Source organism: Merops nubicus, unplaced genomic scaffold (genome assembly GCF_000691845.1).
Source record: "Merops nubicus isolate BGI_N331 unplaced genomic scaffold, ASM69184v1 scaffold13985, whole genome shotgun sequence".
Taxonomy (NCBI): domain Eukaryota; kingdom Metazoa; phylum Chordata; class Aves; order Coraciiformes; family Meropidae; genus Merops; species Merops nubicus.
Window position 1 is genome coordinate 27,301 of NW_008611692.1, and position 12,228 is coordinate 39,528.

General features: G+C 45.0%; 3 protein-coding genes across 3 annotated transcripts in view; 2 read left to right on the forward strand and 1 right to left on the reverse strand.

The window, feature by feature from the left end:
- The window catches only part of MED12L (mediator complex subunit 12-like), a gene marked incomplete at its 3' end in the record, with an annotated part of 33,833 nt that extends 27,297 nt beyond the window's left edge, over nt 1-6,536 (reverse strand). Inside the window, exons 1-6 of the mRNA XM_008941297.1 lie at nt 6,489-6,536; nt 4,232-4,379; nt 3,531-3,649; nt 2,247-2,390; nt 1,547-1,710; nt 269-400 (exon numbers count right to left, since the gene is read on the reverse strand). Of these exons, the coding sequence (XP_008939545.1) occupies nt 269-400; nt 1,547-1,710; nt 2,247-2,390; nt 3,531-3,649; nt 4,232-4,379; nt 6,489-6,536 (755 nt within the window). The remainder of the gene's footprint in view (nt 1-268; nt 401-1,546; nt 1,711-2,246; nt 2,391-3,530; nt 3,650-4,231; nt 4,380-6,488) is intronic.
- Nucleotides 6,535-7,712, forward strand: P2RY12 (purinergic receptor P2Y, G-protein coupled, 12). The gene is made up of 2 exons (XM_008941298.1): nt 6,535-6,560; nt 6,668-7,712. The coding sequence occupies exons 1-2, from the start codon at nt 6,535-6,537 to the stop codon at nt 7,710-7,712; spliced, it is 1,071 nt and encodes a 356-aa protein (XP_008939546.1).
- A 3,285-nt stretch (nt 7,713-10,997) lies between these two features.
- On the forward strand, nt 10,998-12,065 carry P2RY13 (purinergic receptor P2Y, G-protein coupled, 13). Its single transcript, XM_008941299.1, has one exon. It carries the CDS (start codon nt 10,998-11,000, stop codon nt 12,063-12,065), a length of 1,068 nt encoding a protein of 355 aa, XP_008939547.1.
- Nucleotides 12,066-12,228: the final 163 nt, after the last annotated feature.

Genomic DNA, 12,228 nt, shown 5'->3' on the forward strand with positions numbered 1-12,228 from the left:
CGGCCGCCCCCGCCTGTAGCCCAGCCCGCTAGCAGCTGTGACCCGTGCGGGGAGGGCTCCGCTGCCATGTGCCGGGCGAGCCCCCGTGCTGCGGGAGGGCTCAGCCCTGCTCACCACAGCTGGCCCCCACACCGTGCCAGGGCCTCGCAGGCACGACGCCACACACCACACCGGAGCCGCCGCACCGGCACGGGCTAGGTGACCGCGCCTGACGGCCAGCACCAGTCCACGGGCTAGGCAATGGGAGAAACATCTCAGGGACACCCACCTGAAGAGGTCTCCAAACTTGCTCCTCAGGTGACTGCAGGACACGTACAGATCATAGAGGTAAGCTAAAATACACCTTTCTGGAGAGGAACACTCGGAGGGATTAACGACATGCTTCACCACCCCACACAACCTGCAAAAACGAACTCTGAGTTAGTTTCCATGCACCTTAGAAATCATAGAACAGTTTGGGCTGGAAGAAACCTTTAAAGGTCACCTAGTCCAGCCCCCTGCAGGGAGCAGGGACATCTGCAACTAGAGCAGGTTGCTCAGAGCCCCTGCCAACCTCACCTGGAATGGTTCCAGGGATGGGACAGCGACCACCTCTCGGGGCAACCTGGGACAGGGTCTCATCATCCTCACTGTAAAATTCTTCTTCCTTCCATCTAGTATAAATCTCCCTCTTTTAGTTTAAAACCATCACCCTGTCCTGTTACTACAGGCTGTGCTAAAAATTCTGCCCCCAGCTTTCTGACAGGCCCCTTCAAGTACTGAAAGGCCGCAAGAAAGTGTCCCCGGAGCCTTCTCCTCTCCAGGCTGAACAAGCCCAACTCTCTCAGCCTGCCCTCCCAGCAGAGGGGTTCCAGTCCTCAGGTCATTTTCGTGGTCTCCTCTTGCCCCACTCCATCACGTCTGTCATTATACATTATATAAACCTCACCATTAATGAGGCAGCATGATGACAGACCTTGCATGCACAGGCTAGCAGGGTTCAGGTGAAGTTTGGTGCCAGCTGTTCACTTGCTGGGGCCCAGGGAGGACAGGGGACAGAGGCACAGGGGGAGCACAGAGTAGAATGGGGTGAATGTGTATAGAATCCCAGTGTGGTGGGTTTTGGAAGGAGCCTCTGGAAATCATCTCATCCAACCTCCCTGCAGGGTCAACCAGAGCAGGGTGCCCAGGGCCACATCCAGGCAGGTTTGGAATCTCTCCAGAGAAGGAGACTCCACAGCCTCTCTGGGCAGCCTGCTCCTGGATCAGGCACCCTCACAGGAAAGAAGTTTTCCTCCTGTTCAGATGGAACCTCTGAGGTTCCAGTTTGTGCCCCTTGCCCCAAGATGCCCAGCTCCCCACCTTCCCATCTTACACAGCATGCAGGTCCCAGAGCCCAGCCATGGGTCCCAGGCTGTGGAGCTGGGCCAGCCGCTCCACTCCCGAGCTCAGCCTTTCCACAGCAGGGTGAGAGCTGGGCTCGCTACCTGAGCCCAAACGCGGCTTCTCCTTAAGAGAGAACACCAAAAACATTTGTTGGAAAACCAAAACCGCAGCTGGCACAGACCCTTCAAAGACTTGCGCGGTCTGCTCGGTGCTGAGGATGAGGCAGGCGTGGTACCGCCGCAGCACGGCGACGATGCAGACGCACAGCCCCGTGGTGTAGCTGCCCGCCAGGCTGGACGACTTCAGCAGCAGCTCTGCCTCCACCACGCTCAGCTCGTTCAGCAGCTGCAAGCGCACGCACAAAGATAAAAAACTGACAAGTGCTTCCAAGTTAGACATGTAGAATAGGTGCAAAAAAACTACGCATTAAGGAAAAACTTTATGGCAAGCAAAAATTAAATTCCTTACACACCAAAGAACAAGGAAAAAATGAACCATTAGAGTAAAACAGTGTCACTCAGACCCGCTCTTCAGAAATTCACAGCTTCTCTGGCACTCAGGTGCTTTACTCTGTAATATGACGGTTCAGTCTGAGACAGTGAAGCCCATCCTAAAATAGAAGGCCACCTTAAAATACTCTGTGCTAAAATAATCTGGATTTTTATTAATTTTGAAAGATTTAAAAAATACATCTATTGACTCTCCATAATTGTCACAGTCAGAAAGAAGGGGATGTATCTGGTGCTGTTTCAGAGGTCAGTGCATGGCAGCAAATCAGGAGAATTTGCAGCCCAGCTCTCAATTTTTTTCTGGTTCTACAAAAAATGTAAATGCTCTACCCTGACACACCCCCATGCTCCCTCCAGATGAACTCTGTTTACCTGTATTGCAAAGTCTATAAGTCCATTGATATTCAGTGCTGGCTCCATGAGATCAAAGATGAGCTGTATATGGTGAGCCAAGGGAAGATGATACGATGTTCCCGAGGCAAAACTTGTGATCTGTTCAAGGACATTACTGGAAATCTGTGAAAACCAATGTTGAACAGTCAAATGGTGACTGAGGGCTTCTTAGATACAGCCGTGCTCAAAAATTCTTGGTTTTTAAGTGGCAATCGCAAGTGGCAGCATTTTGCAGATAAAGGCACTAACAAATCCTGCATGAGTGTATCTATTACTCTACTACCCTGCAAGTCTCTCATAAAGCTGTATTATTTTCTAAACTGACAACACAGAAAATGCTGTTCTGCTGCTTTACAGCTGAGAGTCAAACTGCTCTTAATATTTACAGTACTGGTTTTTATTCTGTGGGGTATTTTACTCTAAAGAAGAGGCAAAATAATTTTTTTCTTTTCGTCTTACTACACTGTGATTTTTTTTTTTTTTATCGATGGTTTCAGATAATTAATTGTGCATTATCCTGAAAAAAAAATATGTAATAAATTCATTCAAAAGACCAGATTCAAAATGCCTTATGAGTTAAGTATCTAACACACACCTCTCTTACTCTGTTTGTTATGTTAGCCTCTGGTTATTAAAATGTACTTAAAACCAGTAACCCTAGCAAAGTGATGAAATCTTGTGCTAACACATTTGCACACTTGAAAGTCCTAACATAAACCAGGAAAATAGGGCTCCTCATCTAAAACAAATTATTGAAGTTCTTCAGCCAGCCACTGGTAAAGCTTTTTCACTGGAAAAGTTGGCTACAAATTCTAACACCCAGAAAAGAACAAACTGTATTATCCACCAGCTTTTCAGAGACACACTCGGTTTGTTCCACAAACACACAGGGGTTCATCATCCTTCATAAACACAGATAGGGTGACATATCTTACACACATGCAAGAGATGGGTTAATAACTATCATTTACCAGCAAGCCCTAAACAATGCTGTTCACTGAAGTTTTTTTCAACGTTTTCATTAAAAAATAATGGCATTGATAATAATCCAGAAAGCTTCTTTCAAAAGAAACAAACCCCCCAAATATCTACAGAAGCAGGTATTCTGGAACACCAAGGGAGCACTTTTTTCTTGCCTTTGAAGAAGCAGTGCACTGAAAATTCTTGATATATATAAAACACTTATAAAAACCTAGATTTGCTTCCTATTTCATATCTCTCCAGCAGAACCCAAAAGGCTACAGTTTTACACAAGGGAGGTACCTGAGATGTCACCTGATGTTGATCAAAATAGGACAGCTGCTGTAGTTTTGTGAACACGGTCTCTAGAGTTGGAAATGCTTCTTGTTTGGTCTTCCTGGCTTTTTGCCCTTCATCCCCAACTTAACAGATAAAAAATTATTTTGGTCATTTTATATTTAATGGAGCCCCAGTAGTTCTGCATTACTACCAATTTAAAAGACAATAAAAGTCTTAATAAGCTTTACTCACAACTACATCAACCCCTTCTTGCCTCAGTTTTCCATTATCCTTGGGACAAACACACATCACGGCATGTAACAATATAAAAGCTACTTTGAGATTATTCCAATGCAAAAAGGTGACACCCCAGAAAAACTAAAATCCAGTCATACAGTTTTACCAGGAGGGCAAGGACTACATGTCACTCCCTGGCCAGTACCTCCTGTTCTGCACTTTAGCCTAATGCAAGAGTGCACAGCTAAGTTGCTCTACAGGAAACTGGGGATTTCTAAGCACAGTGGCCTTCCTGGCACAGACCAAGGCAGCCCAGCAGCTTACCCTGGTGCTGCAGGGCATGGGCAAGCACCTCACCCAGTGACTGAGAAGGGGATGAAAGCCCAAATAGTTGATCAGCCTGCATGGCTGCAGAGAACTTGCTGAGCACCTCACTGCTCCCATGATCTTCACTACAGGCTACTACACAGCCATGTTAAAGCATTTACCGCCCATTTCTGTAGTGCTCTTCTTGTTCAGAATTTTGAGGATGTCTTTGGTAATCTTCTTCAGCTGATGCCTCGCTTCATCACGTTCCTTACCGATGCCATAAAGGAGAATCATGCGCTGGTTACACTCATGACTTGAAGATTTATCCTGAAAAGACCAGATACAAGTGAAGTCTCTTGTTTTTTCCTGCCATCACCTGTAGAAAACTGACTCGAGCAGCCCAGACTTGCAAGGAACAACTAACTCCTCTTCCCAAAAAGCATCTCCTGTGGTTATCCATGTAGAGGAAATGGTGTCAAATGAAATCACTAAAGAGTAGGGTGAAAACACAGAGGGAGATGATGTCATCTGATATTATGAATTCTGTAAGGACAGAGCCAGAGGATGCACACAGATGACCCTTCTAACAGTGTCCTGGACTGATATCCAGGAGCAGACTAGTAAATAGAAGACAGATGTCTAGACACTGTATGATACTCCTCTTACTACATACATCTCCACTGAAAAAAAGTTGCAGACCAACTACTAAAACTCTATTTTGCACATCCCAAAGTAAACTAAACATGTATAGTTTATTTAAATTGTAACTGGATATATTTAGTCTTTTAATAGAATGAGTCATGTAATGTTGATGAACTGAATAACTTTCAAATCTTGGGGCACTGCTCTGCAAGTCATATAAGGTATAAATATTTTGTTCAGTGATATACTTAGATTCTCTAAACTAACTGATCACTACTTTTTTCGACTACTTAACAAGTTTTTTTTAAAATAAGGCTGTGTACAAGAAGAATACTAAGGAACCACAAAGCAAAAAGGCAGCAGACAGTGTGCTCAGAAAAGTTGCACAGTCCTACAAAACACACACTCTCTTTTAAAAATAGTGACTCTGTTAAGCAGGCCAACAGCAGGAACCAAGCTTCTAATTCTTTTTTTAAATTTCTGGTTTTCTCTCTGCTAGAGGAAACAAAAGCAGAAGCACTCAGAGCATCACCTGGAATTTGCAGCTGTCGTTGGCTAAGAAACCAGTCCAAAGCCAGAGGAAGGTCTGAGTCTCAGAACTGGGATGTGCAGCTGCTCCTCCAGCCTCTCCCTGCTCCAAGGGGTTTACAGAGGAACCCTCCTGCCACTCCCACGCTGAGGAGATAGAGGCACCACAGCCAACCACCCACCAGCAGCACCGGTTCCCCCGCAGCAACCGCCCACGGTGACCTTCGCTGAGACTCTGGGCTGGGGCAGGTCTGCGATGTCACACACTTAGGAAACACCTATTTCATCAAGATGGCACTTGGCAGTTGAATCAGTTACACGTCTCAAAGCATAAGCCAATTTATTTCTATCTGCAAGATAGAAATAAAATTTTGTGGCTCTGTAAGGAAGATGTCAGGGATGTTTGGGCATCGGTCGGCAAAGCAACAGCTCCCCTGAGCGCCTTCCTGTACAGAAATATATTTTTACAGTTGCCTCACTACACACCTGACAGCTACTCCTCTTGCAACGCAACACTGACAGATTCAACATCCCTGCCTGGCTTTCCCAGGTTCAGATCAGACCTGATCCAACCAAGGATTTCAGGCTATGAAGAGCTTCCAGCCCACCTGCTGTTACCAGCCGGGCAGTTGTCAACTGCTCGGTGTCTGTGGGTGCCCAGCCAGCCCACAGGCTCTTTGCTTTGTGGCCCGAGGGGCTCAGAGGGGTTCCAGCAGCAACTCTGGTGCTCGCTGCAGAGCACGGGAAGCTGCAGCTCCCACATGTTGGCTCAAGTCAGTGAAGTTTCAAGTGTATTTGCAACACAGCACCCATAAAGCTATCAATTTAGGAAAATTACATGATAAACTGTCAAACTAGAAGATATATGTGAGTAGCTACAGCAATACAGCTATTAATAACTTCAGACTTTGCTAGCAAATATGAAGTAACACCACCATCATGTGCCCAGGTACTAACACAGAGGGTTGAAGAGCAGGTCCTCCTCTCTCACTTGCTTCCCTTTGGAAGCAACAAATAGTGACTCTGTGGGGTACCACATCCACGCTGGAATGGTGGCAGCCTGCAAGCAGCTATGCCCAGGGTCTGCACAGGGACAGGGAGGAGAAGGCAGAGAGCAGCTTCAAGGACAACCAAAAGCGAGGCTGAAACCATGCCACGGGGAGAGACAGATGGCCTGCAAATACCATAAAAAAAGGGCATTTGATTCCTTTTACTTCAACCTGGCACTGTTAAATCTGCAGCCAGGAGGCTTGGAGGGAGGCTCACCTCAGCATTTCGGTCACAGACGGTCAAATCAAGCCACCTTAAAAACATGGCCACATCTAGTACTCTTCCCCTGTAAAAACCTTGGTAAAATAAATAAATAAGTTGAAAAATAAATGTAAAATAAAAAGGTTGAAGACTTATGACAGATATAACTGTTTGTTTTGTTTTTGCTTTTACAGGGAGCGGAGTAAGGACGAAGTGCAAATGAAAGCCACAACCAATTTCAGCTACTCTAGAAATGACAGCAACTGTGCCAGTGATCACAAAATCAGTCAAGTCATTTTTCCCTTGCTTTATACAATTCTGTTCCTGGTGGGTATCACCATGAACAGCCTGGCAATATGGGTCTTTTTCAAAATATCCAGTAAATCCAATTTCATCATCTTCCTCAAGAACACTGTCATTTCTGACCTCCTCATGACCTTGACTTTTCCATTTAAAATCCTCAGCGATGCAAAGCTGGTGTCATGGGTACTGAGAGGGTTTGTGTGCCAGGTCACCCAGGTCATATTTTATTTCACCATGTACATTAGCATTTTGTTCCTTGGTCTAATAACTATCGATCGCTATCAGAAAGCCACTTCGCCGTTCAGAACATCGACACCAAGGAGCCTTTTATGTGCCAAGATCCTGTCCACAGCCATTTGGATAACAATGTTTGTTCTTTCATTACCCAACATGATTCTATCAAACAAAAAGCAAACACCTAAGAACGTAAAAAAGTGTGCTCTTTTGAAATCCGAGTTTGGCTTAGTCTGGCACGAAATTGTAAACTATATTTGTCAGCTTATCTTCTGGGTTAATTTAGCAGTCATAGTTGTATGCTACATACTCATAAGTAAAGAACTGTACAAATCCTATAAAAGGACAAGATGCACAGGAAAGGCATCCAAAAAGACTGTAAATCTGAAGGTTTTCATCATTATCGCAGTGTTCTTTATTTGTTTTGTGCCTTTTCACTTTACTAGAATCCCCTACACGTTGAGCCAAACGAGGGACGTTTTTGAATGCTCTGCTCAGAATACCCTGTTTTACATGAAGGAGAGCACGCTGTGGCTGACATCGCTGAACGCTTGTCTAGATCCCTTCATATACTTTTTCCTTTGCAAATCATTTAGGAAGTCCTTGCTAGACATGCTGTGCAAGCATACAGCATCATTGGAACTCCGAGCACAGATGAAGGAGCAGAACGGCGGTGATGACACAGACGAGACACCGTTCTAGAGCCAACAACTACCCGTGCCCTTTCTTGGCCACATATGTTTATTAGCAGGCAGAAGCAGCACAAAGCCTGTGGAAGAATACCTAGAATGTCACCGACCTCTTTAGAAATTGTCCTACAACAAAACATGAGCACCCTGGAACCAACATAACTGGCTGGAAATATGGTGGAGCTAGAAAGCTTAAATAAAACAAGAGCACCACCCGATCACACCCTCCATGCTTGTCAGAAGTGCTGGGAGGAATTTTGAACTTATAGTTGGAGCTGCAAGGAAAAAGTTAAAACAGTCGTGAAATGCTACAAATGAGATTATTAACTGAAAAGATTTTGCAGAAGTAGCTTAACTGGGGAAAAAGAAAAGTCCCTGGCAACACAAGATCTGGGAAACGCAAATAAATTCCATGGTAAAAGTTATTTCCTAAATACAGGGATTTGTCACCTTGTATGCAACTGGCAAAGAAAAATATAGGCCACATTGATGAGCTATTTATCTGTGTAGATTTTTGGTAACCGAGTAACATTTTCCTTACCTCATTATACGCTTGCAATTCTTAATCCACTGACCAACAATTAATAGCTGCCTGCCAGAGGAAATTATTTCATAATCAGGCTTATGTTGGAGTGAGTTAAATCTTCAAATACCTCACCTTACTATATGAATAAACAAAAATGTACACTTTTATAGAGAATATAGTATACTGGAAAATACACAAAGATTCAGTTTACAGGATACTTAGATTTTTGGGAAAGAAAGACTCATGGTAAAGCCTCTAATAATCAGTAAAGGCAACTTTTTTGCACTCTACAAACCACTTCCCCTTTTCTATTTGGAAAAAGAAAACAAACAAACAGGGAAGTATTTTCAGGTACATGACGCCTCCAGCTACTGCAACAACCACACATGACAAGAAACCTAGGCTGCTGTAATAAACTATGGTTCATTTATCATCGCTGCAAAACCACCCCAAGTCAGGAGCATTTCACCACTGCGCCGATGCTCAGCCTTTCCTGAAGCCGTTGCCTGTCTGCCCTCCTCCAGCACTTAGTGGTGCCTGCCAGGGCACTGGCCACTTCTACAACTGATATCCAATGTCCTACAAGGTTACAAGACAGTTCACTTAGTTTAGCCCTCAGCCTTAGCATCTCTTATAACTTGCTTAAATGAATTAAATATTTTATAACCACGTGTCACATGTCGTGCGCTGCTTCTGCTGGTACCTGCATCAACACCAATTACCATGGGGAACGGGGTTATTCCACAGAAAATGTGGTGCCTGCCTCTTGCAGCAGGGAAGTGTCAAGAATCATAAAATCACAGAATCATTCTGGTTGGAAGAGATCTTTAAGATCATGGAGTCTAACCGCTGCCCCAGCACTGCCAGGGCACCATTAAACCATGTCCCTCCACATCACATCCACACAGCTTGGAAACCCCTCCAGGGTTATGCCCATGTAAGGCATGGGGACTCCTCCACTGCCCTGGACAGCCTGGGCCAGGCCTGGACAACCCTTCCAGGGACTAAATTTTTCCTAATAGCCAACCTAAACATCCTCTGGCACAGGGTAGTATGGAAGAAAACATGAAAGATGCTGCCTTGTGCATCAGTGCTGGGATACTGCAATGGACAGACTCAGGTTTATATAGTCCTTGATTAATGAAGTTGGGTCAGGCAGGTAGGGACACATTGTATGGGTAAGAGTGGTGATGGTCACCTTTATCCCAGTTATCCTCAAGGCTCTTTGCCCTCTGCCAGTCATTTAACACCGACAGCAGCATGCACACCTACAGTAACCGAAATGTAGGTACTGATGCACAAACTTACTGTCAATGCAGCTGCAGCTTGAGAACCTCAAAAAGCAACCCCTGTCTGTCCACAAACGGACAGCCTGAAGGTGAGCCACTACCACCTGGCAGCAAGCAAGAAGCCAGTGCCACATGTCACATCAGCTGACGGGAAAACACAAATCACATCACTCCAACTGCCACAGAAACTTCTGTTTACACAGGAACACACCAGATCCCGGCATTATACACAGCAAACAGAAAGCACAGCATGCTGCAGCAGCTCCTGCCAGAACAGAATGGCTGTATCACCTGGCTACAACGACAGCAAAACAAACCAGGAATCCCATTCTGGATATCAAGAGTCAAGCTCAGGTTCACGTGTCAATATTAGCAGGCTGCCGAGGGAGGGTACAGTTTGAGTATGTCAGTGCAGATGATTCTGTAGCCAAGTAACCCACTGTAAAGATGGCTCTGAGCAGACTTTCTGGTCACACACCTGATGACAACTAGCGCTGTCCAGAGCCAGGGAATAAACACACACAGACAAGAACCTGGAGCTGCATTCGAGGGTTATCCTGGCAAAGTATCATAAAACACTCTGTGTGTTCATCCCACACCTCTGAAGGAGCCAAATCGTAATGCACAGTACAGCTGCCATCAGGTCCGCCTCATACAAACAAGAAGCGAGAAAATTCATCTGTCTTGATGGATATGGATGGTTTTTCTTTATTAGTAGAGCAGAAGTGATGTACTTTCTGACAGGGGGTAGAAGGAAGACAGAAAAGCAACAGCCAATGTGATTAACTAACTTGAGCAACACGTGAAAATGAGGAAGGAAACAACACGCCAACAGAAAAAGTCTCATCTTTCTACACGTTTCCCTATTCCCCGTACTTTGCTTGAGGCTTCTGTCAGCAGAGGAACAGCAGATGACCCAGAGATAGCCCTGAAACAGCTGCTGCCAGGTTTGCTCAGGTACGATCGGAGCGTTCACGTGGCGTGATGGGCACTCAGTGATCTGGCTCTCAGATGCACGAGGCTGATAACCCATTGAGTGCATCTTATCTTGAAAATGTTACTCAGAGCTGTTCTGAGGAAGGGAGAACGGTGTGTGCTTGGTAGGAAATATCCAAAGTCACATTCCGAGAAGCACCTTGCTTTTGGGCTGCAACTATTTCTATGTACTTTCTATGCAACATTAAAACACATTTCTATGTAAAGCCCAGCGGTGCTCTGGCAATCTGCTGTTACACCTTGCTGCTATCTTATCTTAGGCTTCCATACACACCATTTTCACATGTCCTCGTAAACAACTTAAATTCAGGCAAAGATTTAGACTTTCTATGAAGTAGAAGAGAAATGAGTTGGTCTATTTAATACCTATTCAGATTTTGCATTTCTTTGTGTAAACCTGTCAGTCACAGTACAGAAAGTGATTTTAAATGCAGAATGTTACTTTTTACATTTTCTCTCTCGTTTTCACCCAAGTCTGTTTCGAACAATGGAAGACTATGCAAATGAGAGTACTGCCAGTAATGCCAGTGAAGCACCCTCCTCTGCGCCGTGCCACCGAGACACCACAGTCACCCACCTGGTCTTCCCAGTACTCTACACGCTTGTCTTCCTCCTGGGACTGGTCCTGAACAGCCTGGCTTTCTGGGCTTTCTTCCATATTCCAAGCACATCAACTTTCATTGTCTATCTGAAGAATATCTTAGTTTCTGATTTTATAATGACCCTGATGCTCCCTCTGAAAATCCTGACAGACTCTGGTCTGGGACCATGGCAACTCAAAGCCTTTGTCTGTCGCTTCTCAGCTGTAGTGTTCTACAACACCATGTATATCAGCATAGTGCTACTTGGTCTCATTGCTTTTGACAGATTTCTCAAAATTGTGAGACCTTTCGGGAAGTATTGGGTTCAAAACCTGACCTCAGCAAAGATCCTTGCTGGTCTGGTCTGGCTCTTCTTTTCTGTCCTCTCTCTGCCTAATATGATCTTCTCAAACAAGAAAACAACGCCTCAATCCGTGAAGAAATGTGCTTCACTGAAGAGCTACTTTGGACTCAAATGGCATGAAGCTGTCAATTATATCTGTCAGTTTGTCTTCTGGACTGTTCTCATCCTCATGTTTCTATTTTACATAGTCATTGCCAAAAAGGTCTACGAGTCTTATATAAAAACAAAGAAGAAAAACAGCAAAAGCAAACAAAGGATCAAGGGGAAAGTATTCATCATTTTTACCGTGTTCTTCTTATGCTTCGCCCCCTTCCATTTCACCAGGGTCCCCTACACCCTGAGCCAAACGACCACGCGCATGAACTGCCGCCTGCAGAACCAGCTCTTTGTGGCAAAAGAAAGCACTCTGTGGCTGGCTGCCACCAACGTCTGCATGGACCCCCTGATATACATGTTCCTGTGCAAACCCTTTGTAGAAAAGCTGCTGTGCAGGAGAGTCAAGACGTGTCAGAAAGCAGTTAATGCAAAAACAAAACCTGAGCCGGACACACAAACGCTATCGAATCTTGATTCTGCAGCTTCACGCTCTACAGTCTCTGCGCATTCATAGAGACATTCAAAAGCAATTGTTCTATTTCTGCTGTAGAAAATGAAAGGGTGGTTGTATTGTGATAGCAACACTTAATAAAACCAGCAGCATGGATGTCCCTGTTTATGCTCACTGCTCAGCCTGACCGGGCAGCAAGCCGCGGCCAAACGGGCGGTGCGGATCC